The following is a 26,044-nucleotide window of genomic DNA, read 5'->3' as shown; positions in this document are numbered from 1 at the left end:
AGGGCCTGACACCTCTGGTCCCTCCTCCTGGTAAGGCCCCAGGTGCTGCCTTGGGGGCCACCCCAGCTCCCCTGACTTTAGTCTCGGCTTGGCCCTATGTGGCCACAGGCCTGAATACACAGCCTCCCAGGCCCGTTTCCCAGCTGCACAGTGAGCACTTTGACCTGGACGGTCACTGCTTCCTAACACTGCTCAGCATCTCCCTCTCCTGGGAAGGTGCCCGGTCAACCCCGCTGGGCAGTGGGAGGCTGCGCAGCCATGCACTAGGCAGGAGGGGCCCAGGGGTCTCCACCAGATGCTCCCCAGCCAGGATGGCAGCCCGCTGCAGGCGCCCATGGCTGCGCCTTGAGCCAGGGACACAGTGGTTAGGTCGCTGGCGGGCACTAGGGCTAGGCTGCTTGTGTTCGGATTTGGTTTTTCTGCTCGCCGACTGTGAGCCTTCGACTAACACGTTTGACCTCTGTGCCCGTTAGATTCCCCACCTGTAAAAGGGGAGAGGGGGTGCCATTCTGAAGGCTGAACATGTTCACACGTGCTGCATGGTCTTACGGCAGCGCCTAGCACGGAGGCCGCACCCACGGCCATGCCAACCGTGCCTTCCGCGAGGGGCTCAGCAGGGCCAGACGAGCCCAAAGGGCCGGGGCTCTCGATGCCGGCCCAGGGCGGAGGCAGGACTCCGGCAGGGTGACCCTGCAGCCGGACTCCACACTCAGCATCGGCGAGCAGCTTCACAGCGCGGTTTCCTCTGCCGCCGAGTGCTGGATCCCCGCTGAACAGCACACGCTGGGCTGGGCTGCCCGACCCGCAGCCCGACACAAGCCACGTCCACAGGCACAGCGCAAGCCAGGGCCAGGACACTCGGTGGGCAAAGGAGCTGCCGCCTGTGAGCGGGAGGAAGGCTGCCCGCCCAGCCCCACTCACACCCACCCCCAGCTCCCTGTCGGAGGCGCGGGTCAGAGAGAAGAGGCTGGCAGGGGTGTAAACGGTCATGTTGTTGGCACAACCCTGGGTGACAGAGCATCAGTAGTCTCAATGGACCCACAGCCCGGGTGGCCCGGGCAGGGTCGGAGGAACGAGAGGGTTCCCTTGGATGTCACTGAGCAGGCATGGGTCTGGAAATGGCACGGGGGTGGGGGGGCAAGTAGCCCCGACACCTCCTTGAGGGCGGAGAGGCCCTAAGCCCCCCACTCACTAGGGGCTGGGGTGCTAGGAGTGGCTGGGTGGGAGCTCTGCTCAGCCAGTGCCCAGTGGCATCTGTCCTGGGGAGCAGTGAGGATCAGGCCTCAGGGTTGGGTGGCCCGACGCCCTCCCCAGAGCACCCGCATGGGCTCAGCATGATCATGAGGTCCAAGATGCCTGGGAGGCCTCTCCCAGAGGTCAGCTGATGCTCTCAGCTTGCCCTCCCCAGGCACTCACTTCCTCCCAGGCAGCCTGACCCTCGCTGGGGCCACCACGGGCCATGGGTCACCTCGAACCCATTGGTCTGGCGCTGCTCTTTGTCCCACTGGATGCCTTCCTGTTCTCCCCAGCACCCCTGACTGCTGGGCCACCTGTCCGTGCCCTTTGGGCCACAGTCCTCAGGTCACTCACCCCCCAGCTAGCCTGGGGGCCTCCCACTGTAGCCGTGGAGGGCTGGCCGGGTCCACTCCCTCAGTCCCCTGTCTGTGCCTCTGTAAACACAGCCAGGGGCCACGTCTGTCCTTGAAGGGTAGTTGCCCTCAGAGTTCATGGCCCCAAGGCCAAAGTATGTCCCTAGTGGTGCTCAGAGGTGACAATGCACCCCTCCCAGGACCACATACCCCCCTAGGCTGCTGGACCTGGACACAGGCTGAAGGACACGTGGGCAGGGACACACCACGAGCACTGTGCACGCACACACTTCATGCTGTCCACAGCGCGAGGGGCCACCTCCGACACCACGCCCACAGCCTCCTCCACCCTTGGACTCATGTGCTGGCACCGGGAGTGCACAGGGTGGAGCGGCCCAGCAGAGAGACTAAGCTTGCTTACTGGTCGGGGTCCTCGTGGCTGCACACCACGCCGGCGTCCTCCTCGTGGCCGCAGTTGTGCGTGCCCAGGCCGGCGTGCGCGCACTCCAGCAGGGTTTTCTCGCTGCCCACGCAGCGCACGTCGTCCAGCAGGATGGGCAGCGCGCGGGCCTCGCCGAACTCGGCGCGCTTGGCGGCTCGCGCCGCGTGCGCAAAGCCCAGCTGGCGGCACACCACCGCCGCCGCCTTGATATCCCAACGGTCGTCACACACAGTGCCCCAGCGCCCGCCCGCGAACACCTCCACGCGCCCGCGGCCCGGGCCCAGGCCCACCGGGCGCACCAGGCGCACCGCGCCGTTGGAGGGCGCAGCGTTCGCCGTGCCCGGGCGCCCCCGCCGCCGCCCGCCGCCCCTCCCGCCTCCCGGCCGCCGCGTGGGCTGTGCCGGCTGCGGGGTTGGGGCTGGCGGTGCGGCCGTGGGGCGGCGGCTGGGCTTCTTGGTGGGCGCACGTGCTGTGGGTGGTGGGGTGCTCTCGGCCCTCCGGATGAACTCTGCACAGAGAAAGAGCCTGTGGTCAGAGGGACCCTGGGGGGGCCTAGCTCTCTCCCCAGGGAAAGATGTCCTCATTCTGCCCTCCATTCAGATGCTAAGGATGAGTGACTCTTGGGGCACCATGGTGCTCCCCAGCTCACCCTGGCCCCAAGGGTGTGAGCCTGGAGCTGGGTGCGAGGTGCTTCTTCAGTCATTCTACAAACACTTGCTGGCAGCTCCTTTGCGCTAGCCTGCCTCTGGGTCTCTCCCCTACCCCCAGCCCTGCCCTCCTGGGAGTCTGGAGTTTTGGGGGGCACAGACCCTCACACTGTAAACTCATGAGTTCAGTGGGGGAGCAGCAGCTGGAGGGCTTCTCACAGCAAGGCCATTTCTGGTTGTAATCTTTGGTTTAAGAGTGGGAGGGCTGGGGGCCACCATGGACAGCAGGATGGGAACCGGACTGCCCAGGGACCCTCCAGTCAGGGCGAAGCCCCTCCAGGCCCCCAGGCTACCTCTCTTGCTGCTCCCCTCTGCTTAGACACCCCTCCCCCCATCTTCCCTGGCTCAATACTCAGCCCCCTCTCCAGGACCACCCCCCACTCCCGCTCTTTCCTGCACTGCTACGGGCCCCCATGGCACTCGGCACACTGTTCTGTCTCTGGGCCTAGGACACTAAACGACTTCTCTGTGCGTCCCAGCCAGGACATGGCCTGGTCTGACTTCTCCCGTGGCTCCAGCATCCTGCCCAGAGTGGGTCACTAACAAAAGTGCCAGAAACTGCTGAACGAGTGCACGGAAAACTGGCCAGGCCCAAAGCCAACCGAGGCTCACGGTAACCTCCCCCAAAGGGCGAGCTCATTGCTTCCCCCAACTGTCCTCTTTCCAGGGCGCCCCTACCTGCCCAGGTACCTTGCCTACCCCTCTTTCTGCAACCCCCACACCCAGTCCACCAGCTGGGGACCTGCTGGGCACACTCAGCCTGCTGAAGTAGCGCCTTTGGACCACAAGGTCGTTTTTAAAATTTTGAGCTGGTTGCCAGTGTTTTCAAATCAGCAGTTTTCTGTACAACAACTCGAGAGGGCAGGGACCACATCTGTCTTGTTCAGTGTTATAGTCCCAGAATAAAGCACAGGTGTGCTACATGAATGAATGGATGAATGGACGGATGGGTGGATGGATGGATAGATGGATGGATGGATGGAGAGACAGATGGATTCCCTACTTCCCTTAAGAACTGGAAGCTCTAGTCTATGGCTATGCCACCTTGACCAAGCCCGATCCCATCTGATCTCGGAAGCTAAGCAGGGTCAGGCCTGGTTAGTACTTGGATGGGAGACCACCTAGGAAGACCAGGTGCTGTAGGAGTAAAAAATTAAAAAATAAGGGATTATAAGCTGACAAGGTCCTTGCAATCTGTGAGGTCAACCAAGGGTTGCCTCACCTAAAAAAAATAAAAAAAGAAAGAAAGAACTGGAAGCTCTGGGAGCACTGGGTCCCAGTTCCCATGTAGCTGGGGCCCAGAGGAACCTTTTGCATTAGCTCCTGGTCCCAGGGGCAGTTGCTGGTGGCCCTGCCTGGCCCTCAGGTCACGAGAGCCTTCCCACTGACCTGTCCAAACTATTTCTGACAGGCCCAGCCCAAATACTCCCTCCGATACAGGCCCTTGCTCCTAGAATAACTCTTTCCAATATTCCCGGTCCACACACAGACACATCCTCTTTCCCTGTCCCTCTCAAGAAATCTGAGTGTACCTTGCCTGACACTATCTATGTCTCCCTTTGCCCCTCTGTGAGACCTGCAGTCCCTTGGCCTGGGACTAGCAGACATCACAAGGGTGGATGATGGTTTAAGGAATTCCACCCACTTAACCGAGTGTCTAATGTGTGCCTGGCACAGTACTGGGCACAGGGGCCAAGGAAGGACATCCGGGTCCAGCTGGAAGGACCACATCTGGTGGAGAGGCGGCCGGGCGTGGGCTGCAGGGGTTCCCCTCCCCTGCTGTGTCCCCGTTGCTGGACACTTACTTTCTTTAGGCACGAAGCGGATGAGGCGGCTCTTCACCTTCACCTGGGCGGGCTGGATCTGACACTTGCCAGGTGGCGCCCGTCTGCCAACACAGGAGGTCATGAGTCCCACCGCCGGAGCCTGCCCTGAGCATGCCCTCGACATTGCCTTCCCCCCGTGGCCAGGCAGGGAGGGAAGGGCTGTTGTGTGTGCTTTCAGGCCCAGGCGGGTGGACAGTAACCATGGTGGACGTTTATGGTTCACCTCCGGGGAGGCAGGCAGCACCCCTGTGTGCTCCACGCCCTGAGGCTCTATAAGAGCCCAGGACAGGAATCCCTTATCACGGCCTGCCAAGTGCCCGAGCTCCTTCTGCAAGAGGGCTGGTGGCTCCCATGGGTCACTTCTAATTCAGAGCATGACTTGTCCTCAGAACATGATCGAATGTCACAGTCTCTCCTCCTGTAGCCTGCCAATCTGACTCCTGCAACTGTGTCTGCAGCCCGATTCCTGTGCCCTACCCTGACCCTCTGCTCCCACGGCCTTTGAAGAGGGTCTCTCTCTGCCCCTCTGGCCCCTGGATTTCTGGTGATGCAGAATCAGAGGTCCCCCTGCATGGAGGAACCAGGGAAAGACTAAGTCAGTTTAAAGAGTAAAGAGGGGAAGAAAGAGAGCACGCCCCTCAGATCTGGCAGCAGAGCTGAGGGATCCCAGGGCCTTGGCGGGGGGGGGGGGGGGGGGGGCGGGGGGATGTGAGGGAGCTGGGGGAGAAAAAAGAGAAGTGTTGCCAGGGCTATGAATTGGGCTCCTCTGACATCTTCGAGGGGCATGGGTAAGGAATGGAATCCAAGTTTAATTAGTTTTTGGCTCGATCTGTAAGTCTTTGAATGGCACCGACCCTATTCTGGGACTAACCCACGTGGGTGCAAGACTTCAATAAGTCTCCCCAGCACCGAGAGAAAGCACAAGCAGCGAGGCAGCCACGGGACATGGGGTGGCTTCCAGACAGGCCTGGCAGGGAGGGGACCCGACTGAGGAGGGACACGGGCCTTTTCCCCCAGAGGCTAAAGAAACACGACTGGGCGACACACTTCTCAAAGCCGAAAGAAGGACGGGTTTTCTGGCTGCTCCGAACTCCAGACGTTGGCCAGCAGGTGTGCTCCTCAAGGAAATCACGGGAAAATCCTTCTTACGTAGAAGGGCAGGAGGTATACCAAAAAACCATCTCGGTGTGTCATGGACGACCCCACCCCCTCCATTGCCAGTTTCTTACTTTTCCAAATGTCCCGGAGCCTCCGTGTGCTATGTTGTGGAGCAGTGAAACACGTTTACTCCGAAAAAGAAAAATAAACGAGCTGAGATGGCCAGGGAGGGAGGGGGGAAGGGGCCTAGCCTGTTCCCGGCTCCTCCGACCCGTGACTCTGCGGCACGCGGTTCAGCCAACAGCACGCTGCAGCTGCACGGCCCGGGAGACGGGAGAGGACCGGCCCATGGCGGCGCTCCCTCAGAGAAGCGCTCTCTTTAATAAAGTAAATAACCTAAGTGTCCGAGGAATGCGCAAGGCAGTTCTGGCACAGCGACTCAACGGAAAACGACGCAGCCATTAACAATGGTCCTTTGGAGCGTGATGTCGCGACGTGAAAACGTTTATACAGAAGAGGGAAAAACGAACAAAGGAAAACGCCAAGTTCGCACGTGCTCGTCCACGGCGACATGAACCCTGGGCGACAAGGATGGGGGAGGACCCGGGGAAATGGAACGCGGGCGTGGAAAGAAGGGCTGCTTGTTGTGTTTCCCTTGATAAATAGCTGTGTCAGTCATTAATAAATCTGTGTTTTTTTTTTTTTTTTTAAAGTGTGGTCAACGAGGAATGCCTGAGACGCCGTCATGGACGAGAGAAAGCTAGGAAGACACGGTGCTTCAATGTAATGTGGGGGTCCAGATGGGGGCCCAGTGCAGAAAAAGGACGGTAGGGAAAAACTAGAGAGATCCCTTTTAAAAAGTCCAGAGTTACCTCAACTAAAATAAAATTTTTAAAAAAGTGTAATTAATAGTAACGGACCAATGTTGTTCATTAATTGTGATGAAGGACATTGGCCGAGGAGTATGTGGGACCCTGGATTATCCTTGTAACTTGTCTGTACACCTGAAACCATTCTAAAATTTTAGAAAGAATTATCTCTTAAACACGTGGTGATGGAGCCTCGCTCATCAACCCCCGTGCATATCTTCAGCTCCTTCTTCTCAGGGACAGAGCTGGACTGTGAGGCCGGCGGACCCGGCTTTGAATCCTGGATCTGGCCCTCATCCTCAACACGGCCTGGCTGGTCGCATCCCCTCTCTAGACCTCAGGGTTCTCATCCGACGGTGGGGATATGAACAATACCCACCTTAGGGAGCGGTCAAGGGGGAAATGAGGTGACGGGGGTGAGGGCTCCTGGCAGACGGGACGAGCTCAGGCACTGTCACGGGCGGGCACTCACCTGGAGGGGTCGATCACTTTGTAGACGACCCCGCGTGCCGCGGTGGCACTTGGCACGCCTGTCGACATGAAGTACAGCTCCCCTGGGACAAGAAGCGAGGCAAGGAGTGAGAACACTGCCTGGGCACCGTCCCGGCCAGCCCCACGCCCCCCGCCTCAGGCCCTGAGACGGACCCTAACCTCGGGCTCGCCACAGGGGGAGGCGTCTGGGCTGCTGTGGCCCTCCAGAGCCCGGGGCTTCTGCAGCACTGGCTCCCTGGCTGCGGCCTCTCTGCCTGGACCCGCCCAGGCTCTGACCTCTGCCTCCCACCTGGTGACCCAGCCCCACCCCTGGTCCCTGCCTGGGTTTCACACCCATGGATGCAGTGAAGATCCACAGCCCAGCTCCCCCACTAACTGCCTCCTGGGGGATGCAGGCACATGTGGGTCCCTGAGCCTCAGCGTCCTCATCCCAAAACGGGATGCTTCATGGCACTGCTATGAGGCTTCAAGGAGCACACAGGAAGTGTTCCAGCAGGGTCAGCTATTACCGCTGTTGTCACTGTCACCCAGGATCTGGGTCCTGCGAAGTCCTTGAGGCCAGGGGCCTTCTCCCCTGGCCGGCAGGCAGAAGGCAAGCTCGGGGACTCTCTCGTGTGAAGGCCAGCCCCCGCACTCAGCCACAATGAGTCTGAGCCTCAGTTTCCCCACCTCTCAGGACTAGTGGAAACGCAGTGAGTGAGTTATGAGCACCTGGAGCCACGTGCGCTCTCAGGGAACGTGAGTTCTCTGCTCTCCCCCACTCCATTCTGCCCCCCGGCCCTCACTGACAGAGGCGCCTATGTCCAGGAAATAGGCTTCGTTATTCCCATCTTACTGATGAGAAAACAGAGGCTCAGAGAGGTCAAGTGACTTGTCCAAAGTCACACAGCTGGTGAGTGGTTAAGCCAGGCCTGGAACTCAGGAACATCTTACCCCCAGGCCCACACCGATGGCTGGGAGGCCCAGACACAGGCCACATGTGACTCAGTGTGATGGTTCAGCCATGCGAATACCTTCCGTCCTCGTAGGAGGACAGTGGAGAGCTCAAGGGTGGGGGTGGGGATGGTCTTCCCCAGGAGAGGCCCAGACAGGCAGCAAGGTGGGAGCTCTGCTTGTGGGGGGGCTGGGGGGGGAGGGAGACTAGGCCTACGTGGTGATGATGCAACCTGTGGGAGGAAGCGGGGTTCCCAGGCTGGTTCCTCCCGGGGGGGCCATAGGCACAGCCATGAATTTGCTGCGTAGCCTTGGGCCGTCACATCCCTCTCTGGACCACTTCCTGGAGACACTGTCCCCTCCCTGGCTGGGCAGCCCTCCTACCCACACTCCAGCCCCCAGGAGCGACTTGGGGCTCCCCGCATACTCTGCTCCCTTGGCCTGGAAGGCGTTTCGCCACTGTCTCCCTCTGGCTGACCAAAGCGTGGGGCCCTGCCCTGGGAGGCCTCCAGGGGCCAGGCTGGGTACCGTACCCCCAGTCATGAATAGTCAACCTCAGTTTCCCCATCTGTAGAGTGACAGGGCTGGACCAGCCACTCCCCAAGGCCCCTTCCAGCCTTGATCTGCTGGGAGCCATGGCCCCCAATCGTACGCGCAGGCAGGGAGCCCCATTGGCATTGCCGAGATCTGCTCAGAGCCACGCTGCCCTCCTGGTCACTGTGATACGGACTGTCCCCAGAGGACACTGGGCCAGCCGATGTACTTGTTTTGCAATTTGCAAAATATCACAAGAACAACTAGAAGGGCTGGAGCCTGAGGCTGGGGGAGGTGTGATTGCCGTGGACCCCAGAGCTCTGTGCCTCCTGGGGGGCCGCCTTGCCCGAGCTGGCCGCCAGGCTGTCCCCAGGCCGTCTGTCTCAGAGGGGCCTAGGCCTGGCTCTCTATCACTCAGTGCTGCTCAGAGGACTGAGGAAGGGGCCCTGAGAAATGGCCCTTCCAGACCTGGCCTCTGTAGGGGTATGGGGTGGAGAGAGTGTACCCCTTCTTCCAAAACACCGTAACCCCCTATCGACCAATAGAAAGGACTTTAAAGGACCTGGTGGGCTTGGGGAGGACAGTGGGGGCCACCGCTGCCCTTTTGAAAATTTAGATTCTGATGGGTGTCAGCTGAACAAAAGTTTCCCAGACTCAAGCCTGTGGGCTCTGGGGCCTGGGCCCTGCGGGGGACACCCCTCCAAAGGCCCCCAGGTGGGCGTTGCCCAGCAACCAGCCCAAGCATCCACTAGGCCCCACTGGGAGCCTCTAAGCTTTTGTCCAGGGACAATCCAGGGCCAAGGACAAAGGCAAGCGGCTGCAGTGGGATCCAGCCCCCCAGCCCCTCTTCCTCCACCCTCTGCCACTGCTCCTTGCACTGAAAACACAAGCGCCTGAATGGGGGACCCACAAGCAGACAAGAGGCGGCGTCCACCCACTCCCTGAAGGCGATATGGCTTCAACTGACAGGCCCCAACACCTTCACCGTCGGGAGCCCCGGGCGGTGGCGGTCTCGGAGGCCTTCTTCGCCTACCTGCCTGCATTTCCACCATCACAGAGCCTTTCCTGGCCTGCCAACTGCCTTGGACTCCTACCCAAGTCACTGTACTGCCCGCAGCAAGCCTTACCAAGGCAGGGATGAGGAAGGGGAGGAGGCAACCACTGCTCCCATCTTCCAAATGAGGAAACTGAAGCTCAGACTGGTGAGGACGATACCCAAGCAAGGTCTCAAGCCCACTGAGCCCCTCGCTCCCCAGCCTGAAGTTAATTTCAGGCCTGAGACCCCATCCCTCAAACGCCAGGCCAGCGGGATGCACGGGGTGGGAGGGGCAGTCCAAGGCCCGGGCAGCCCAGATGGAGAGGACTTAGCAGTGCTCACCAGCCTCGTCTTCGCCGAATGAGATGATGTATGGATGGTAGTTATTGATGAGGCCTGGGAACTCGCAGGTCTGGCCCTGGCCCATGCAGATCTCGTTGTACCGCCACTGGCCTGTCTCCGAGTTCTCTCGGAGGGACATCAGACGTCTGCAAATGAAGATAAGCTGCAGGGTCATGCCTGGCACCTCGCAAACTAATGCACTCATCTACGATCCATGCAACGGGGACCATACATAACTGCAGGGTCCAGGGCAAAATGAGCATGCAGGGCCCTCGTTCAACAAGTACTAAGAATTTCAACAATGACAGTAAAGCATTAAGCTAAGTGTGGGCCCTTCTGAGTGTGTGGTTCTGTGCATATCCATGAAGCTGGGCCTGCGGTCTTTACTGAGTACCTACAAGCATCGGAGAAGCATGCAGACAGGGCGCACTGGACCAAGACTATTTTGGTTCAGATCAGCGCCACCCACGACCAGCAGGAGGCAGTCAAGAGCTGAGCTGGGTTTCAGACCCCTCTAAGGCTGGTGCCCAGAGGTGTAGCCCACACTCTGCAGCTGCCTGCACTTCAGAGCACAGGATGGAGCCTGGGCATCTTCAGAATATGCTGATCTGGCCCCTAACTCCCTTCCCCCATCTGGCAATAACCTACTGCCACTTCCAGTTCCTGCTCAGCTGTCCACTCCTCTGGGAAGCCCTCCTGACTAGCCCTGTGATGGGTTTCTCTGGCTTTGGACACAGGCTCTCAGAGGCCGGATGAGAGTAGACCAGGTGTTTGTCTCTCTGACTCAAGTACAACACACTCTTCAACTCTTGCCCTGGCCCTGGCAACTGACCTGCGGACAGGCTTGGGAAAGATTGGCAGATTTTGTCAAATCTCTGTGGTTGGATAACTTTGACACCCCTGAGGGAGGCCTGAGTTGGGACAGGAGACTCGGGGTAAAAACAGAGGCTTCATCTAGAGCCATTTTCCGGATGGGGTAGCTGAGTCCCAGCGGCAGACCCCACGGAAGGGGCTGAGCTGGGAGAAGGACCCCGCCATCCCGATGCCCAGGTCAGGGCTCTCTCGGCTGCAGCTACAGACCTGCTGGCCACACACCCGCTCGGGTCAGCAGCCCGCAAGAGGCGAGAGCTCTCCCGCCAGCCTCAGGCTCTTTCGATTCCTTACTTCCTCTCCTGAGGAACAGCTGCCCACACGCGGAGAGCCTAGCTGGGGATCGTCAAGCCATCAGCTACTGCGTGTACGAGATTCTAAGTGCTGTGTGCAGTTAACGGTCTCGGTTCTTAAGCAGCCCTAGGAGGCAGCTACTGTCGTCACTTCCAGTCTGCAGACGAGGAAACTGCAGCACAGAGAGGGGAACTAACGGGCTCGAGGTGCCACGGCCAACAAGCACGCCGGGAACCGGACCCCGGCGACCTCGGCTGCACTTTCAAGCATCGTGTGTGGTGCGGATCGTCCCTGTGCCTCTCTGGTCCTCAGTTTTCTCCCCTGCACAGTGGGAAGCAAGGTGGTCAGGGGGCCCTCCCTATAAGCTCCCCTGGGGAAGGAGGCTGGCCCACAGCAGGTTTGGGGGGCATGGTCTCTTTCCCCCTCCAAAATCTGTTTAGGGTGTGACTCGCCCCCACCCACACCTTCTAGGGTCAGTGGGTGGGCGTGGCACTGCCACTGTGTGGGGCAGCAAGGCCCCAGAGGCCCCCACGGTCAGACCCGGGCTGGACCGCCAGCTCCCCTCTGCCTCGTAGGGTGGCCGCTCTGGCCTCTCCTGGACCAAGGCCCTGGTTAGCTGGTACAGAGACAGGTCCTGGCTACCGTGCGGTGCCCCTGAGCTTGTCTAGGAAGTCGTTCCTGCACCCCTCACCTTGCCCCTTTGCCCTCTCAGGCTCCTGGAACTGTCAGGCCACTTACCCGCTCATGAAATCTCCAAAAATGTAGAGGCCGTTCAGGTTGGGGTACTCGCAGCCCCGGTACACATAGCCGCCCGTGACCGACTTGCCCAGTTTGTGCGGGTAGGCGAATATCGGCAGCACATCATCTGTGGGGTGGGAGAAGCGGAGGTTGAGTCTGGGGGAGGGGAACTAGCCCCGCCCCAACACCGAAGCTTCGTGGGTGGTCCTGAGTCTTGCTGGGCCAAGATGGGGGGGGGGGCGGGGAGGTGTGTGCATGGGTTGGGGGTGGGAGAAGAGAGAGAAGCATCCCAGGTGAGTGGGGGGGAGGGGAGAAGGCGAGGGGACATGCTGGGTCGGGGTTTCAGGGTCCCGGAGGGAGGCACTGGAGCACGTCGGGTGGGGTAAAGGACAGATCTGGGATGCGGGTCCCCAGGGTAGGTCTTGTTGAGCCTCGTGCAGCGGAACAGGGAGGCGCTGGAGCACGGCCATGGGGTGGGGCGCAGCCCTGGGGAGGAGGGCCCGGGAACCGGCAGAGGGGTGGGGGTGGCGGTCACCGAGGGAGGCGTTGGCACACAGCCTGCGGTCGTAGCACTCGAAGCCCTCGCGCGCGCGCCAGCCGTAGTTGCGGCCGCTCTCCACCAGGTCCACCTCCTCGAACTTGTTCTGGCCCACGTCGCCGCAGAAGAGGCGCCCGCGGCCCGCGCCCGACGCCGGGTCGCCGCGGTCGAACGAGCAGCGCCACATGTTGCGCACGCCCAGGGCGTAGACCTCGGGCCGCGCGGCGGGGTCGCCCACGAACGGGTTGTCGGGCGGGATGCGGTAGAGCGGGCCGCGCTCGTTGCGGTCCACGTCGATGCGCAGCACCTTGCCCAGCAGCGCCGACCTGCGGTGCGGCGGGAGAGGCGCGGCTCGGGGTCGCCCTGCGCCAGGGTGCTGGGGCACCGCAGGGCAGGGCAGGGCAGGGCAAGGCAGGGCAGGGGCGGGGGCCCGTGGCCAAGCCAGGGGCAAGGCAAGGCCGGGCTGTGAGGCCAGGGACTCCAGATTCAGTCCTCTACTACTTACTAGCTGGGTAACCTCCCTCATTCCACATTCCCCCCCCACCCCCTACCCCCCCACCCCCTACCCCCCCCACCCCCTGCCCCCTCGTCCCAGGCCCTGTCCCAAGCACAGGACATTCGTACCATCCGTGGCCTCGTTTAGGCCTCACAACAAGCCTTTTAGGTGACTCCTGTTTTACAGATGGGGCAGCTGAGCTCAGAAAGGTCACGTAAGTGCCCCGTCGCCACACCGACATGACATGGTAGGGCTGGGGTCCAGCCCAAGCAGCCTGTCTGCAGAAACCCAAGCTCATTACCACAACGCCGCCTAATGTCCCCAGGCCTGTGTCCTCCACTGTGATGTGAGGGTGGGCCCTCCCTTTCCTGCCTACTTACACGGTTGTGCTACAGGGTGAAAACACTCCTAGAAAAATGACTCCTGTGTACAATTGGCTTCCAGCACCCAGCACAGTGCCTGGCGCACAGTAGCTGGTCATTAAGTGTTTGCCGAGTGGATGGATGAATTACCGCGATCAAAGTCAAGTGCAGCGTACAGAGAGTACGGGTTGGAGCTGGGAGTCGGGAGCACGAACAATGCCAGGCTTGGCAGAAGACGGGAGGCTAACTTCCTGCTCGCTCCCTCACACCCCAGGGCCACCGTGCGCAGAGAGTGGGCAGGCCTCAGAGGTGGTTCGGTTCACCCCACACTCTGCACCCACCACCTCGACCTCAAACACGAGGGTCTGAGAGGGGAACCGCTCGCCAGATCCCACGGGCAGCTCTAGACAGGAAGCCAGGCCACTCTACAGTCCCATGCCACATCAGGTTTGGGGCCCCTGGAGGCAAAGAGACCACAGCATGTGCCCTTGGGAGCCAGGCAGAACAGGAGTGTCGCCCTAACCTCCACGGAGCCCCTGGGGCTTTCAATCATCACAGCAAAAGGGACACATGACGGGGGAAATCTGCCTTATGCTTAAAGGTGATTTTTAAAGCAACCACGTAACCACCGCATGAGTTTTCTTAGCGTTTCGGTGGACTCCCTCTAGGCTGCTTTCCAAGGGAGGACGGGCGTGTTTGTCACATCCGATGCGGCTGCGTACCCATCACTCTCACACCGCGTCAGCACCTAAGTGTTTCCTTCAAAAGAGACATCTCGAATGTCCTCCTTAACGATAAAACGCTCCCACCCGATAGAGGCCCCACGGTTACTCCCCCACTGCCGACACGTGCCCAGCGGATTCCTCTCGCACGCCCCAGCCTGCGCGGCACCCAGCCGCAGACGACACCCTGGAGCCACGCCGCGCACCGGGCTTGCACACGTAAGCGGGCAAAATAATGTTTTTAAGTTCTTTCCAATTATCCTCAAATCCTTAATATCTATTTTCTCGACTTCGTCTCTAAACACATCCCAAACATGAGAAAGCTGCACTGGCTCTTGCACTACCACATATGAAAGCGCAAGTCACAAATCGTGGACACTTTAATTACTGTAATCAGCATCTGACTCGCTATTTTTACTCTCCGGGCTGAGGAGGGTTTTGTTATGTTGACTAAGACTGTGCTTTCTTGAGACTGCCGCATAGGCTGGTCCATACTCGCAAGACTCTATAGTGTGTGTGTGGGTGGGTGTGCGCGCGCACACACACACGCACGTGTCTGTGTATCTATGTCTGTGTGTCTGTGTCTGTGTGCACAGCAGTGGGATGACACGAAGCCACCTGCTCAAGCCAAGGAGTGACTGAGACCAAGACTATGCTTCAATTTCTGGGCCATCGTGGGTGACCTCTGGGGCAGAACACCCACTTGGCCATTCGACCCTGCTCCAACCAGTTCATACCCCCCATTTTATCTGAGAGGCACCCCTTTTCTTTCTAGGGTTTGGGCAGGGCTGGGCTGACCTCAGAGCTAAGCCTATCTTCCCAGAGGCTCTGTGACATCAGGCGCCTGTGGCAAGTGGGGTCTACGCCTGACCCCTGACCAACATGATCGCCTTTGCTCCTCACGACAAGCCCCCCACGCAGATTATTATCCCCCTCTAAATGATGAGGGGCAGTGACCTGACTGGGTGGCCAGCTGGCTAGCTGCAGTCTGAGCTGGGGCCCCAAGGCTGTCTCTGCCATTTACTGCACAGCTGAGGAGGAAACTCCCTCCAGGAGAGTACACGATCCGGAAGGATGCACATCAGCCCGCCAGCCAGCCGAAGCAGAACGTACTTGTTTTGGGCATTCCCAAACTCTCCAAAGGGGTCTCCAGCCATGCCGCCATCTCCGGTAAAGATGTAGAGGTACCCGTCGTCCCCAAAGAGCAGCTGGCCCCCATTGTGGTTTGAGGCTGGTTCTTCAATCTCCAGGATTATCCTACAAGAAGATAAGGCACCCCCCACCCCCGAAAAATAACCTCAGCCAAAAACAAAACAAAATCACAGCAATAAAATCTCCTCTCTCTTGGATGCCATTTCACAGTGGAAAGACTTTTCGCATCCTTTATAGCAGGTGATTTTTACAAAGAACCAGCACACCGGGCAAGGATAATTCCCCCTCCCTCCCCCATTGTACTAATGAGGAATTGGAGGCTCAGGGGTGTTGAGCAACTTGCCCAAGGTCACGCAGCCCATAGGCAGCAGAGCTGGGACTAGAGCTCAGGTCTGCTAATTCCGGTCTAGCACTTTTTCTGCTGCTCCCCACCGCTAGCAGCTGCCCTGCTATGATCATGTGAACGGCTGACCCGGCCACTGGCACTGCTGGTCTCTCCATCGTCGAAGCTACCCACACGCCAGCCACGTAAGCTGAGCACTTTCTACACGCTCCCTCGTTTGCCATGTACCACCACAGCTTCTAAGGGAGTGGGCCGGATGGCGTGGGCTGAGCCATCTCCACACCCGCCCGTGAGCAGCCTCCGTTACCCCACGGGGAGCCCTTTCACCATTCTGCCGGCCAGCTGGCTTCGGGTAGGGTTCACCAACAGAGAGTGGAAGGCAAGAGGGACGGAGAGGCCCTGTTTCCCTGGCTTCTGGCTCTGCCTCTGAGAGTGGTGGCCGCAGAGGTGGCGACAGTGGCCGGTGAGCGTGAACACCTGGGCTTTGGCCCAGACATCTTGGTGCTGGGAGCAGCAAACTCGGCAGCTCTTCCCACGAGGAGTAGCAACCTCTCGCAGTTACTGACCTCTAGGTAACCTACCTTCCCCTTTTCCTTCTCCGGCCCTCCCGACGCCTTTGTAGCCCACTCCCTGTGTTAAATTCCCTCTTACCGAGGCTCGTTTAGATTCTCCAGGATTGGTGACTGACTTAATAATCCCTTATCACTACAGGTAAGAAAAACCAATATACAGACAGGTCAAGAACTCAAACCCAGGACTTTGGGCCTTCAAAGCCATGACCGGAAGTCTTTCCACGTGAGGCCAGCACACACGGCTTGGTGAGCCATGCGCAACCTCAAACTCCAGATCCTCCATGGAGAAGACAGCTTGGGCTGGTGGTTGTCCACCTCCCATCGGTATCAGAACCCTGGGAACAGACTGACGGCTAACTCACGCGAGGATGACCACTCATTCCTGTCCCTGCCCTGAGCCAGCCACGCCGACTTCTCCCCCTTCATGAGTCAAGTTCGAGGCTTGACCTTGTGAGGACCCCAGAGGACCCTCGCTGAACCCTCGCTCTGAAATATGTCCATTTGTATAGTCTGTGTCGCACTTTCGGTCTTAATCAGGAATCAGTTTTCACACATCACTGTTGAAGACATGCGTTCTGTCCCCCCGTCTCCCTCTGTGAGGTCCATGTGATTACCTTCGTCTCTCTTGGATAGCTGATTGTGCAGCCTCATGTAGAATCATGAGAATCATGTTTCCTCCTTTTACTCTGGCTGCCAGGAAGCTCACAGTCAACATTACTACTACATGACAAGATCTACATTAGCCCTCACATTAGCCAGCATGTTTGATTCCTTCTCCATTTTGTTCTTTCGATGTCAAGATTTTAGTTTTAGCATTTGCCTGTTTTGCCCTCAGATCCGGTCTTGGCCCTCCTCCTACCTGTTCTCTACATCAGAGGGCCAGTTCCTACAAACTAAATTTCCCATGCTCCTTTGCTGGCTGCCCTCCAGCTAGATTCAGCCAGTGAAGGCACTGGCTGGAGACTGGAGGGCAGGAGAGGGGAGAAGTTAGGGTACTTCTTCTTTCTGTCTCTGTTTCTCCTCTACCTCTCCCTCTTCCTCTCTCCCTCTCCTCTTCTCTCTCTCTCTCTCTCTCTCTCTCTCTCTCTCTCTCTCTCTCTCTCCCTCCCTCCCTCCTTCCGCACCCCCCTCCTCCTTCCGCCTGCCCCTTCACGTAGCATCTCGGCAATACCTACATCTCCTTCCTGGATCCAACTTGCCCTGCCCAGGCCCAGCACGGTTCCAGCTTCCACTGAGTGGCCCCAGCTCTGAGGTTCGAGTCACCCCACCTTCTCACTTTGTCCCCCACCTAGCCCCAGTGCTGGAGGCAGCTTCCTTCCGGTGTTAAACTCAGGGCTGCTTTGCGATCATTTGTGACGCCGCAGTAACGAATTCCCGTGTCAAATTCTGCTTACTAAACAACCTGGCACAGGGTTTATTTTCCCACCGGACCAGGGTTCCAGCTCTGAAGCTTCCAGGCTGTGTGACCTAGCAGGTCACGCCACCTCTCTAAGCTTCCACTTATCTGTAAAATGGGGAAAGTAACACTAACCTCATTGGGCTTTATGAGAACCAAATGAAACGAACCACCTGATCCTGGATTTGAGCCTGTGACATCTTTTTGGCAACTGTCCCTTCCAAGACCCCAGGACATGGGGTTCATCCCCCCACCCTGGGTGATATTCAAGACATTCAGCCACCTGTGCGGCACGTAGCGTGAGCTGGCGTGGTCACGCCGGCCGCGTTTCGGCCCTGCCCCCGCCCGGCCTGGCCCCCCGGGGAGGCCACCTCTCGGAGTCGTGGTCCACGGTGTTCACATCGTCCTCCGAGACCCTGAACTCGCTGATGCGGATCCACTCGTCGAAGTCGACGCCCACGGAGTAGTAGACGTAGAGCTTGCCGTTGTGCCGGAAGCGGGGGTGGAAGGCCAGGCCCAGGAAGCCCCGCTCGTCGCCCTCCCACGGCGACGTGAGCACCGCGCGGCTGATGTTCAGGAAAGGCGTCTCCAGCCGCGAGCGGTCCGGCAGGTAGGCCCACACCAGCCCCACCTGCTCCGCCACGAAGAAGCGGTGCGTGCCGTCGCGGGCGTGGACCATGGCCACGGGGTTGCGCAGCCCGTTGGCCACCTCCTCCAGGCACAGCTGCAGGCAGCCCCTGGCGTCGGCCACCACGCGGCCCAGGTTCGAGTTGAGGTGCTCGTTGACCAGCAGGCGCGGGAAGCAGTAGTCCGCGTCGTTCAGGGAGAGGTAGCGGCAGAGCCTGGCCCGGTTGCCCTCCAGCGCCCGGAGCTCGCGGTCGGGCGACAGGTGTCGGAACAGGCCGCGGCAGGTCTGCCACAGGTCCAGGCAGTAGTCCTCGCAGAGCCCGGGCAGGGTCCGCACGGGCGTGGACGGGTCCTCCGCGTCGTAGAGGTGGGCGGCATAGGGCGAGCATTCCTGCAGAGACAGGGACGGCCCAGGGACGCCTTGTGGTGGCGCTCACTCGCCGTGTGGCTTTGGGCCGGCCGGTCACCACCCGTCCTAGAACCTCGGGCTGCTGATGTGTGAAATGGGGACAACTCCGTGGGCCTGTTACCGGGACTAGTCTCGGCCAGGGCAGCAGCCATAGCAGGCTGCTGTCCCTCGACGCTTCTGTCAGAGCAAGCCACCACGACTACCACTGTCAGTAATACCGCCAGCGCCAGCAGCCACTCTTGAGCACCTACTGTGTGCAGGGAGAGTCTGAGGCACTTTTTATACCTTCTCTTTTACATATGATGCGGGGGCGGTGGAGCCCCCGCTCTGGGGCCACCTCCTCGGAGGGGTCTGCCCTGACCACTCTCCACCACCCCCATTTCCTCCTGGCCTCCGACTCAGCTTAAAAAAACATACGAAAACCCTGTAACATTCCCTGATACTATCATAAAAACGAATGCGTTTGCATGTTCATTGTCCGTCTTCCTGGGAACGTAAATTCCACGAGGGCGGGAGCGTTGCCTGTCTTGCTCACTGCCCTACCCCAGCTCCTAAGAGAAGGACCAGTATGTAGTAGGCTCACTGTGAGTGCTCAGGGAAACTGCTGAATGCTAACTCCCCCTGCCCAGCCCTTAACGGTGCATAAGTGCTCCTACCCCGTTATTCACGTAATCCTCACGAGAGCCCATGAGGGGGACTGTGCTACAGATGGGGGAGCTGGAGGCAGCCCCCCCCCAATTCGGCACCATTCATCAGCGTGGAGGAGCCTGGGCTGGGTCTCAGCAAGCCCGCTCTCCCCAGCACCCCGGAGGCTGGTACCTGAACCTGTATGTGTCCGAGATGATAACGCCCATGCCTACACATCCCCCTGACCTCTGGACGCCCCCTTCTTCATCCCTCAGCTGGGTGCAGCCCCCCGTCCCAGGCAGGGCCCTGGGGCTGTCCTCCACTCCAGCAGCCAGCAGAGAGCAGTTTTCCTATGAGATACAGGAATCAGACCCCCGGGGGCACCCCTTCAGACCCCCCCGGCCTCGCTGGCCCCCTTTCCAGCTCCACTGGGTGCTAATTTCACGGGCAAAGCCCAACAGCCGTGGCGTGCCCCTTGCCTTCCACCAAGGGCTTCCCCACTGATGAGACGATAGACTCCATTCAGTGCCCGGCTGGGCACGATTTGGAACGTGGGAGAGTTAAGGCCTCAGGACCAAACCTTCGACCCCTGGGAGGACAGCGCTGACGGCTGAACCGTTCCCACTTCCTCCCGCTCACGGACAGTCCTGATTTGCAGCTCGTACGGTTTCTTGGAACCACGGCCCCGCTGGTTCAAGCAGCAGTCACAGTCAGCAGCAGCCAGCTGGAAACTGCTTCCTCCCTCTGCCCCCGTTACTCCTGCTTTCGGGGTCCACTCACTCTAAATAGCCAGGCAGAGGCAACAAAACCTGAGTGAGCCTTGCCCAGCTTCCAGCCTCCAGCACCCACCCCACAAGAGCAGAGAGCCCACCCTTCCGCCCACCCCCCAGAGGTGCCCAGACACTCGCCGATCCCTGGTCCACCCTCCCCATAGCTCTGCCATCAGCTCCCGCCCCTACTGTCCCTGCCTGCTGCCCACCTACTTCCCGACACATTCACCTCTGAGCTTCAGCTCCTTTGCAGGCATGCCCTTCCCTCACGGGCGGAATCCTACTCAGCCTTAAGTAGTGACCTCGGCCATGGGAGACAAGTAACAACAGTGATGGCTCCCGGGTACCTGGAGACTGTGGGCCAGGACTAGGCCGAGTGTGCCACTGAATCTGAATGTCCTCCTTGGGGCAACCTCAGGCAGGAGGTTATGTTCCTGTCCCTACTGGACAGATGGGGACGCAGAGACTTTGAGGAGGAAGCCACTGACCAAGGTCCCATGCCAGAGTGGACAGGCTGGGGTTGGCAGGTGGGAGGAGGGGAGAAGTATTTCCTGGCTCCACGGGCTGGCTCCTAACTGCCCCCAGCCACACCATGCACCTTCCTTACACCCCAGAGCAGAGGCCTCCGCTCCCCAGGCTCTATAAGGACCTCCCTGGGTTAGAGACCCCGACCAGAGCAGGTGTAATTATTAGTCAGTGTCTGACACTGCCCCAGCGCCAGGCAAGGGCCTGCTCTCACTCAGCTTCGGGCCCCCTGAGGCGTCAGAGGCTGCTCCTCCTGCAGCGGGGGAGGCGCTGACAGCCTCACGGCCCCCCTCACAGACAGGACCGGGCCGGGGGCCAGCAGGAGGCCTCCAGGGGCAGCGGTGGCAGGCTGTCCTCTTGGCTGTGTTCTCAGGTTCCAGGCTAGGGGCCGCTCCCTCCAGTTACACGATTGTGGCTTTTGGTCACACCACAGCCTGTCTTCCTGCCCCTAGCCCCCACCGCTACTGTGGAGCCACTTAGTGATCTATGCTTAGAGGTCCAGGCAGTCACCGTCCCAGGCCTTGAGCAAGTTCCTTAACTTCTCTGTGCCTATGTCCTCATCTGTTGGGAGGAATAAATTGAGATGATGCATGTTTTTTCAGTAGATGCTCAAACAATATAGGCTCTCGAGATGCAACTCAGTGCTTCCTCCACCAGGAAGTCTTCCCTGACTTCTCCGAGGAAAGTGTGGCCTTTCCAAGAAAGCCCCAAGAAAGGGCATGAAAGGGCCAGGAGGGACAACTGCCCTCCAGCTCAGGAGCCATCCTGGGCACGTGGAGGGGTTGTGGGTACCAGATGGGGGCAGGCTCTGGAAGGGGCTGTGGAGATAGGCCTGTTTCCGTGGTCCCTCTCCCCGAGGCAGACGTGAATGCCTGCCGCCTGCCGCCATCGACCAAACCTTGCAAACAGGCACCTCAGCAACTTCCCCGGCGCTGGGAGCCAGGAGGCGCTGAACCCAGCCGCGGCCGCGGCCCACAGGGAGTACTGGCCTCCACCCGTGCTGCCCCAGCCTCCCACAAGGCCTCACCGAGGAAACCCTGATCCAGCCTCACTGCCCTCTCCAAGCTCATTCCAGGCATGAGGTCACTCCCAGAAATGCCTGGGGCGAGATGCTAGTGGCCATTTTGCCACTGGTTGCATAAGGCCAGGCCACGCTGGGGAGGTCCCCAAGGAAGGAGGGTGCCTCCCGCCAAGGGAGTTAGCAGGACTGACCCTTTCCTTCCTCTTCCTTGGACCCATCCACCGTATTTGCTCTGCTGAGGCTGCCACAAAGTGCTCCTTCGACAAATGTGGAGTGAATGCACAAACTCTGCTTGCTATGTGACCGGGGTGGGACGGCCACAGCACCTGGTCTCAAGGGGCCCCAGGCAGGTGAGGGAGGCAGGTGCTTGACCGGCTCCTCCGAGATGCACCGTCGGGGCTCAGCACTGTCCACCAAAGGCGATTGCGCCCCCCTCGTTTGCATTCTGGAGCTTCCCGGGGACCCCGCTGGCTCCCAGCCCCTCTGATTTCCCACCCAGATGTTCTGTTCACATTAGCAATGAGTGTGGTCCAAGTGCCCGGCACAGCCGCCACCATGGCCACCGCTGGGCTGTGTGACCCCCGAGCAAGTCCCTGCCTCTCTAGGCCTTTGCTGAATGGGCCTCTGGACCTGGCTCGTCCCCACCCAGGGCTGCACAGCCAGTGGGGGCCAAGGAGGCATCAGAGAAGTCCAAGTGGAATGTCCGCCGGGCCCTTGTGCCTGTCATGTAGTCTGTGTGGAGGGAGGGGTGGTGGCTAAGATTGCCCCTGTTTTAAAGCTGATGCAACCGAAGTGCTGTGGTGACCTCCCAGGGTCACTCTGCCAGCAGGTGGCTGAGCCAGGATCAAATTCCAGTATGTCCGACCCAAAACTTGCCCTCCCGCCCCTCCCCACAGCACCTGCCCCTGCTGGCTGAAGGCTGGGACACTGCGCTGGCCCAGCAGGACCTCTGCAGCCCCCATCCTCTCACTGCCCAGGTGCTGGGCCAAGGCCAGCCTTAGAGCTTAGCAGTCTTGACCCCATTAGCCATCCGGTTCCGGTCAGGCCCTCCGTATCAGACCCATTCGGTTGGAAAAATGAACGGCTAAGGCACCACCTGGTGTCAGCGGATGCAGGGGCTCTGTCCTCAGAGGGGAGATGAGGGAAGAGGTTTTACCAAAAAGATGTCACTCAGGTGGTCTTGAAGGATGAGAGACCCTCTGCCGCGTGGGGGCGCCATCCCAGGGAGAGGCCACGGACGGAGGTGGCGCCTGAAGCGCCCGGGGTTTCCCAGGCCTGGGGCGCACCCAGGGTCTGAGGGCACCCTCGGGGCAGCGGAAGGCCCCCCACTGGGAGCGGCGCCCTCACCAGCCACTAAGCAAACCCACGGCCAGCGCGTGGACCAAGCCCTCTGCAGGCCCTTTGGCTCCCGCCTCGCCGGGGACAGCGCGCGGGAGCGCTAAGCGGGACCGAGGCTTCCCGCCCTGGTACCCCGGCCAGGGCCGGGCCACTGGGGGGCTGGCTCCAGGAAGTCAGGGAACAGAAGAGCCCCCAAACGTTGAGGGAGTGATGACGTCATCCGTCCGTCCCTCCTGCTTCAGGAAGGGAAACTGAGGCCCAGAGAAGGCTCAAGTTCAAATCTAGCGAATAGCAAAGCCCCGGCCGTCCCAGGATATCTGTCTCCCCGCTCTGGGTCCAGTTACTCCTGCGGGGGGCCTCGGGGCTCCAAACCTCGCGGCCCACCCGTGATCCTCGCCCAGTGGGGCGGCCACCGCCGCGTCCCAGGCGCGCGCCGTCCCGCTGCCCGCGCGCGCGCTCACCTGGCACAGCAGGTCGAGCGCGTAGCCGGCGCACGCGGCCCACACGCCGGCGTCCACGCGCGCCGCCAGGCTCGCGAAGCGGCGGGCCAGCGCCTCGTCCTGCGGCGGCGAGCAGCAGCCGAAGGCCGAGTACTGCGCGCAGAAGCGCAGCGGCTGCGGCGGCCGGAAGGGCGGCCTGAAGTCCAGGCACTGCGGGTGCGCCGCCGCCCCGAGGGCCCGCAGCGCCAGCAGCGCCAGCAGCGCCAGCAGCGCCCCCGGCGCGCCCCCGGCCCGGGCCCCGGCCCCGGCCCCGGCCCCGGCCCCGGCCCCGGCTCGCCCGCCAGCCATGCCGCCGCCTCGCCGCCCCGCTCCGCCCCCGCCCGCCCCCGGGGAGCCGCGGGCCGCGCCCCGAGCGCCCGCCTCCCGCCTTGCTGGCTGTGGAGCTGGGCAAGGCCCTGACTTTCCATCCGTGTTCCCTGGTCTGTGTAACGGGATCCATACTCGGAGCGCGGGGAAGGGGCGGGCCACGCCGCAGGACCTCGAGTTTGGGGACCTGACTTGCAAAGAGGTCACCTCTGGCGGGACCGAAGGAAGAGGGTTGCGGCGCAGAGCTGGGAACACTGCACAGCTTCTGGTCCCCGCCGATCCGGCGGCCCCTTCCTCCAGGACCGGGAGCCTTCCCAACCACTGCGGCAGTGGCCTGGCCTCCCGAGGCCCCTGGTGCGAGCTGTGTTTCCCTTCCTGCCTGGGACGCAGCTTCCTCCCTGGGCGCTGTTTAGCCCTGGCGCCCCGGGAGGGAGGCCTGGACTCCTGGATGCCGGTCCTATTCCCCGAACGGGCCAGGGGAGGACGCAGTGGAGCCAGTGGCTGGGAATTCTCAGGAACCACTTTAAAACATGGGAGTGCAGCAGTAGAAAGGGAACGTGTTGTTGCCCCAGAGATCACAAGTAGAAGTGAAACCCTGGCCTGAGGGTGAGGAGGCCTGCAGAGGACACCCTTGGCCCCCACCGCAGGCTTCTTCCCTTTCTTCCCTCCTGAGCCAGCAGATTTATCTACCGGGCGGGGACTGTTGGGCCTGGGCCCTCCGAGTACTGCAGCCTTCCTGGGTGGGCGGCCAGCTCTCTGCCCTGCAGCCCCGGCCCAGCTGTCGCCCTCTACCCGCCCCCCTGCCCCTGAGTATGGATCCCGTTATATAGACGAGGGAACACAGCCGGAAAGTCAGGGCCTTGCCCAGCTCCACCGCAGGCGCTGCTCGGACACGTTAAGGAGCTGGGAGGCATCGTGCCTGTCCTGCCAATCAGAAAAAAAGCAGAACAAACTAAAAATCAATGACTTTTCTTACAGCAGTTAGAGAGCTGAGTTCAGAGAGTCCATCGCCACCCCAAAACCGGAGAGACCAGCACCAACAGGGGCAGAAGTTTCTGGAGCCATAAACTGGTGTTATGGCTAAAACCTGGATTCAGATGAGTTGCGGCGAGCCAAGTGTGCACCAGTGTGAGCCTGAGAAATGGGGTGGGGTGCCGGTGTTCACGGTCTAAAAGAGGGGGGCGTAATTTGTGATTTTAGCTCCAGGAACCCCTCTTGCAGGGAGGGAGAGGAAAGTCGCAGCACTGTCCATAGCAAAGACCCACTCTCCAGGGAAAATGACGTTACCGGAACCTGTGCATCCTGGGGCAGGTGCTCCCCTGAGTCCTGCCCCCTCTAACCTTCCTGTCTTACCTAAGGGAGGGAGACTAAGAAACACTAGTGAGTGTCATGGCCCAGGGACATATGATTATAGAATATTTCTCCTCATGACCCCTTGCTGCCACCCCGACAGGCCTCCAGTATAATAACAGGGTCGCAGCTGTAAGAGCTGCGAGACACACACTCTAAGGAGGATTCTTAGGGAATCTCAACGGCAACTGGAGAAACCAGAAGAATTTGCAGCCGCTACCTCTGCGGCTAGAGCAGAGACGGAACACTGCGCGGCCCCCGCCGGGTCCACGCAAATCCCCACGCGGGCGGCTCATCTGCTTGGGTTCCCGTTACCCAGCACATCATGTCTGGCTTTCCAGAAAAATTACACGGCATGCTAAAGGACAAGCAAAGACACAGTATGACGAGAAAAAGCATCCGAGCCAGACTCAGGGAAGACACCGAATCTGGACTGATCAGACAGGGAATTTAAAATAACTGTGATTAATATGTGAAGGGCCCTAATGGAAAAAGTTGACAACATGCAAGAACCGATGAGCGGCGTCAGCACAGATGGAAACTTTAAGGGAAAAAATGAAAAAGAAATGGCGGAAATCAAAAACACCAACACATGAAAAACGTCCATCAGTGACTGGACGGTGCCAGGGAAAATCAGTGACCCTGAAGATATGTCAGCAGGAACTCCTCAAACTAATACGCAAAGAGAAAAAAAAAAAAAGTTTAAAAACACCAACGCGTCAGAACATCCAAGAACTGTGGGACTGTTTCAACAGGCATAACGTTTGTGTGGCTGGAAAACCAGAAAGAGAAGAGAGAATGGAGAAGAAGAAATATTAGAAGTAATAATGGGCAAGAAATAGCATTTACTGAAGACCTGCTGCTGTGCTGGGGACTTGGCCCGTGTCTTGTGCCGGCCTCACACCAGTGTGACTGCACACAGGCCTTGCCTGGCCCCAGCCTCAGCCCTCAGTTCCCAGTGGGGCCACCAGGGCCAGGAGGTCGTTCTTCCCCCAGATGCTGCCCCGCCCCGGGCCTGCCAGACTCCCGGGTCTCCCCAGTTATTCTGAGTCTCCAGGGGTCTCACGTGACCTCAGGGGCCAGTTCGCTGATACTCTGCAGCCAGGGCCTCCCTCTGCTCCCGCCTGCAGCAGCCTACGTCGCTCCTGCTTTCTACACCTCAGGAAGACAGAGAGACCGAGTCACAGGTCGCTGACGACAAGGAATAGTAATGGGGTCAG

The 26,044-nt window shown here is 60.1% G+C and overlaps 1 protein-coding gene and 1 pseudogene across 1 annotated transcript; one reads left to right on the top strand and one right to left on the bottom strand.

The window, feature by feature from the left end:
* Positions 1 to 974: 974 nt before the first annotated feature.
* Positions 975 to 23,408, bottom strand: HHIPL1 (HHIP like 1; the record flags this gene model as incomplete). Its single annotated transcript, XM_016160402.2, has 9 exons — positions 975 to 2,539; positions 4,544 to 4,626; positions 7,004 to 7,085; positions 9,869 to 10,014; positions 11,771 to 11,897; positions 12,306 to 12,634; positions 15,002 to 15,145; positions 17,723 to 18,369; positions 23,130 to 23,408. Coding segments are annotated over 9 exons (2,370 nt in total), but the record flags the coding sequence as incomplete, so codon positions are not given.
* Positions 3,766 to 3,884, top strand: LOC118600938 (annotated as a pseudogene).
* Positions 23,409 to 26,044: the final 2,636 nt, after the last annotated feature.

This window comes from Rousettus aegyptiacus, unplaced genomic scaffold (assembly GCF_014176215.1).
Source record: "Rousettus aegyptiacus isolate mRouAeg1 unplaced genomic scaffold, mRouAeg1.p scaffold_m13_p_3, whole genome shotgun sequence".
NCBI classification, from domain to species: Eukaryota; Metazoa; Chordata; class Mammalia; order Chiroptera; family Pteropodidae; genus Rousettus; species Rousettus aegyptiacus.
The sequence above is the reverse complement of the archived record's forward strand: the minus strand, read 5'-3'. Positions and strand labels throughout refer to the sequence as shown.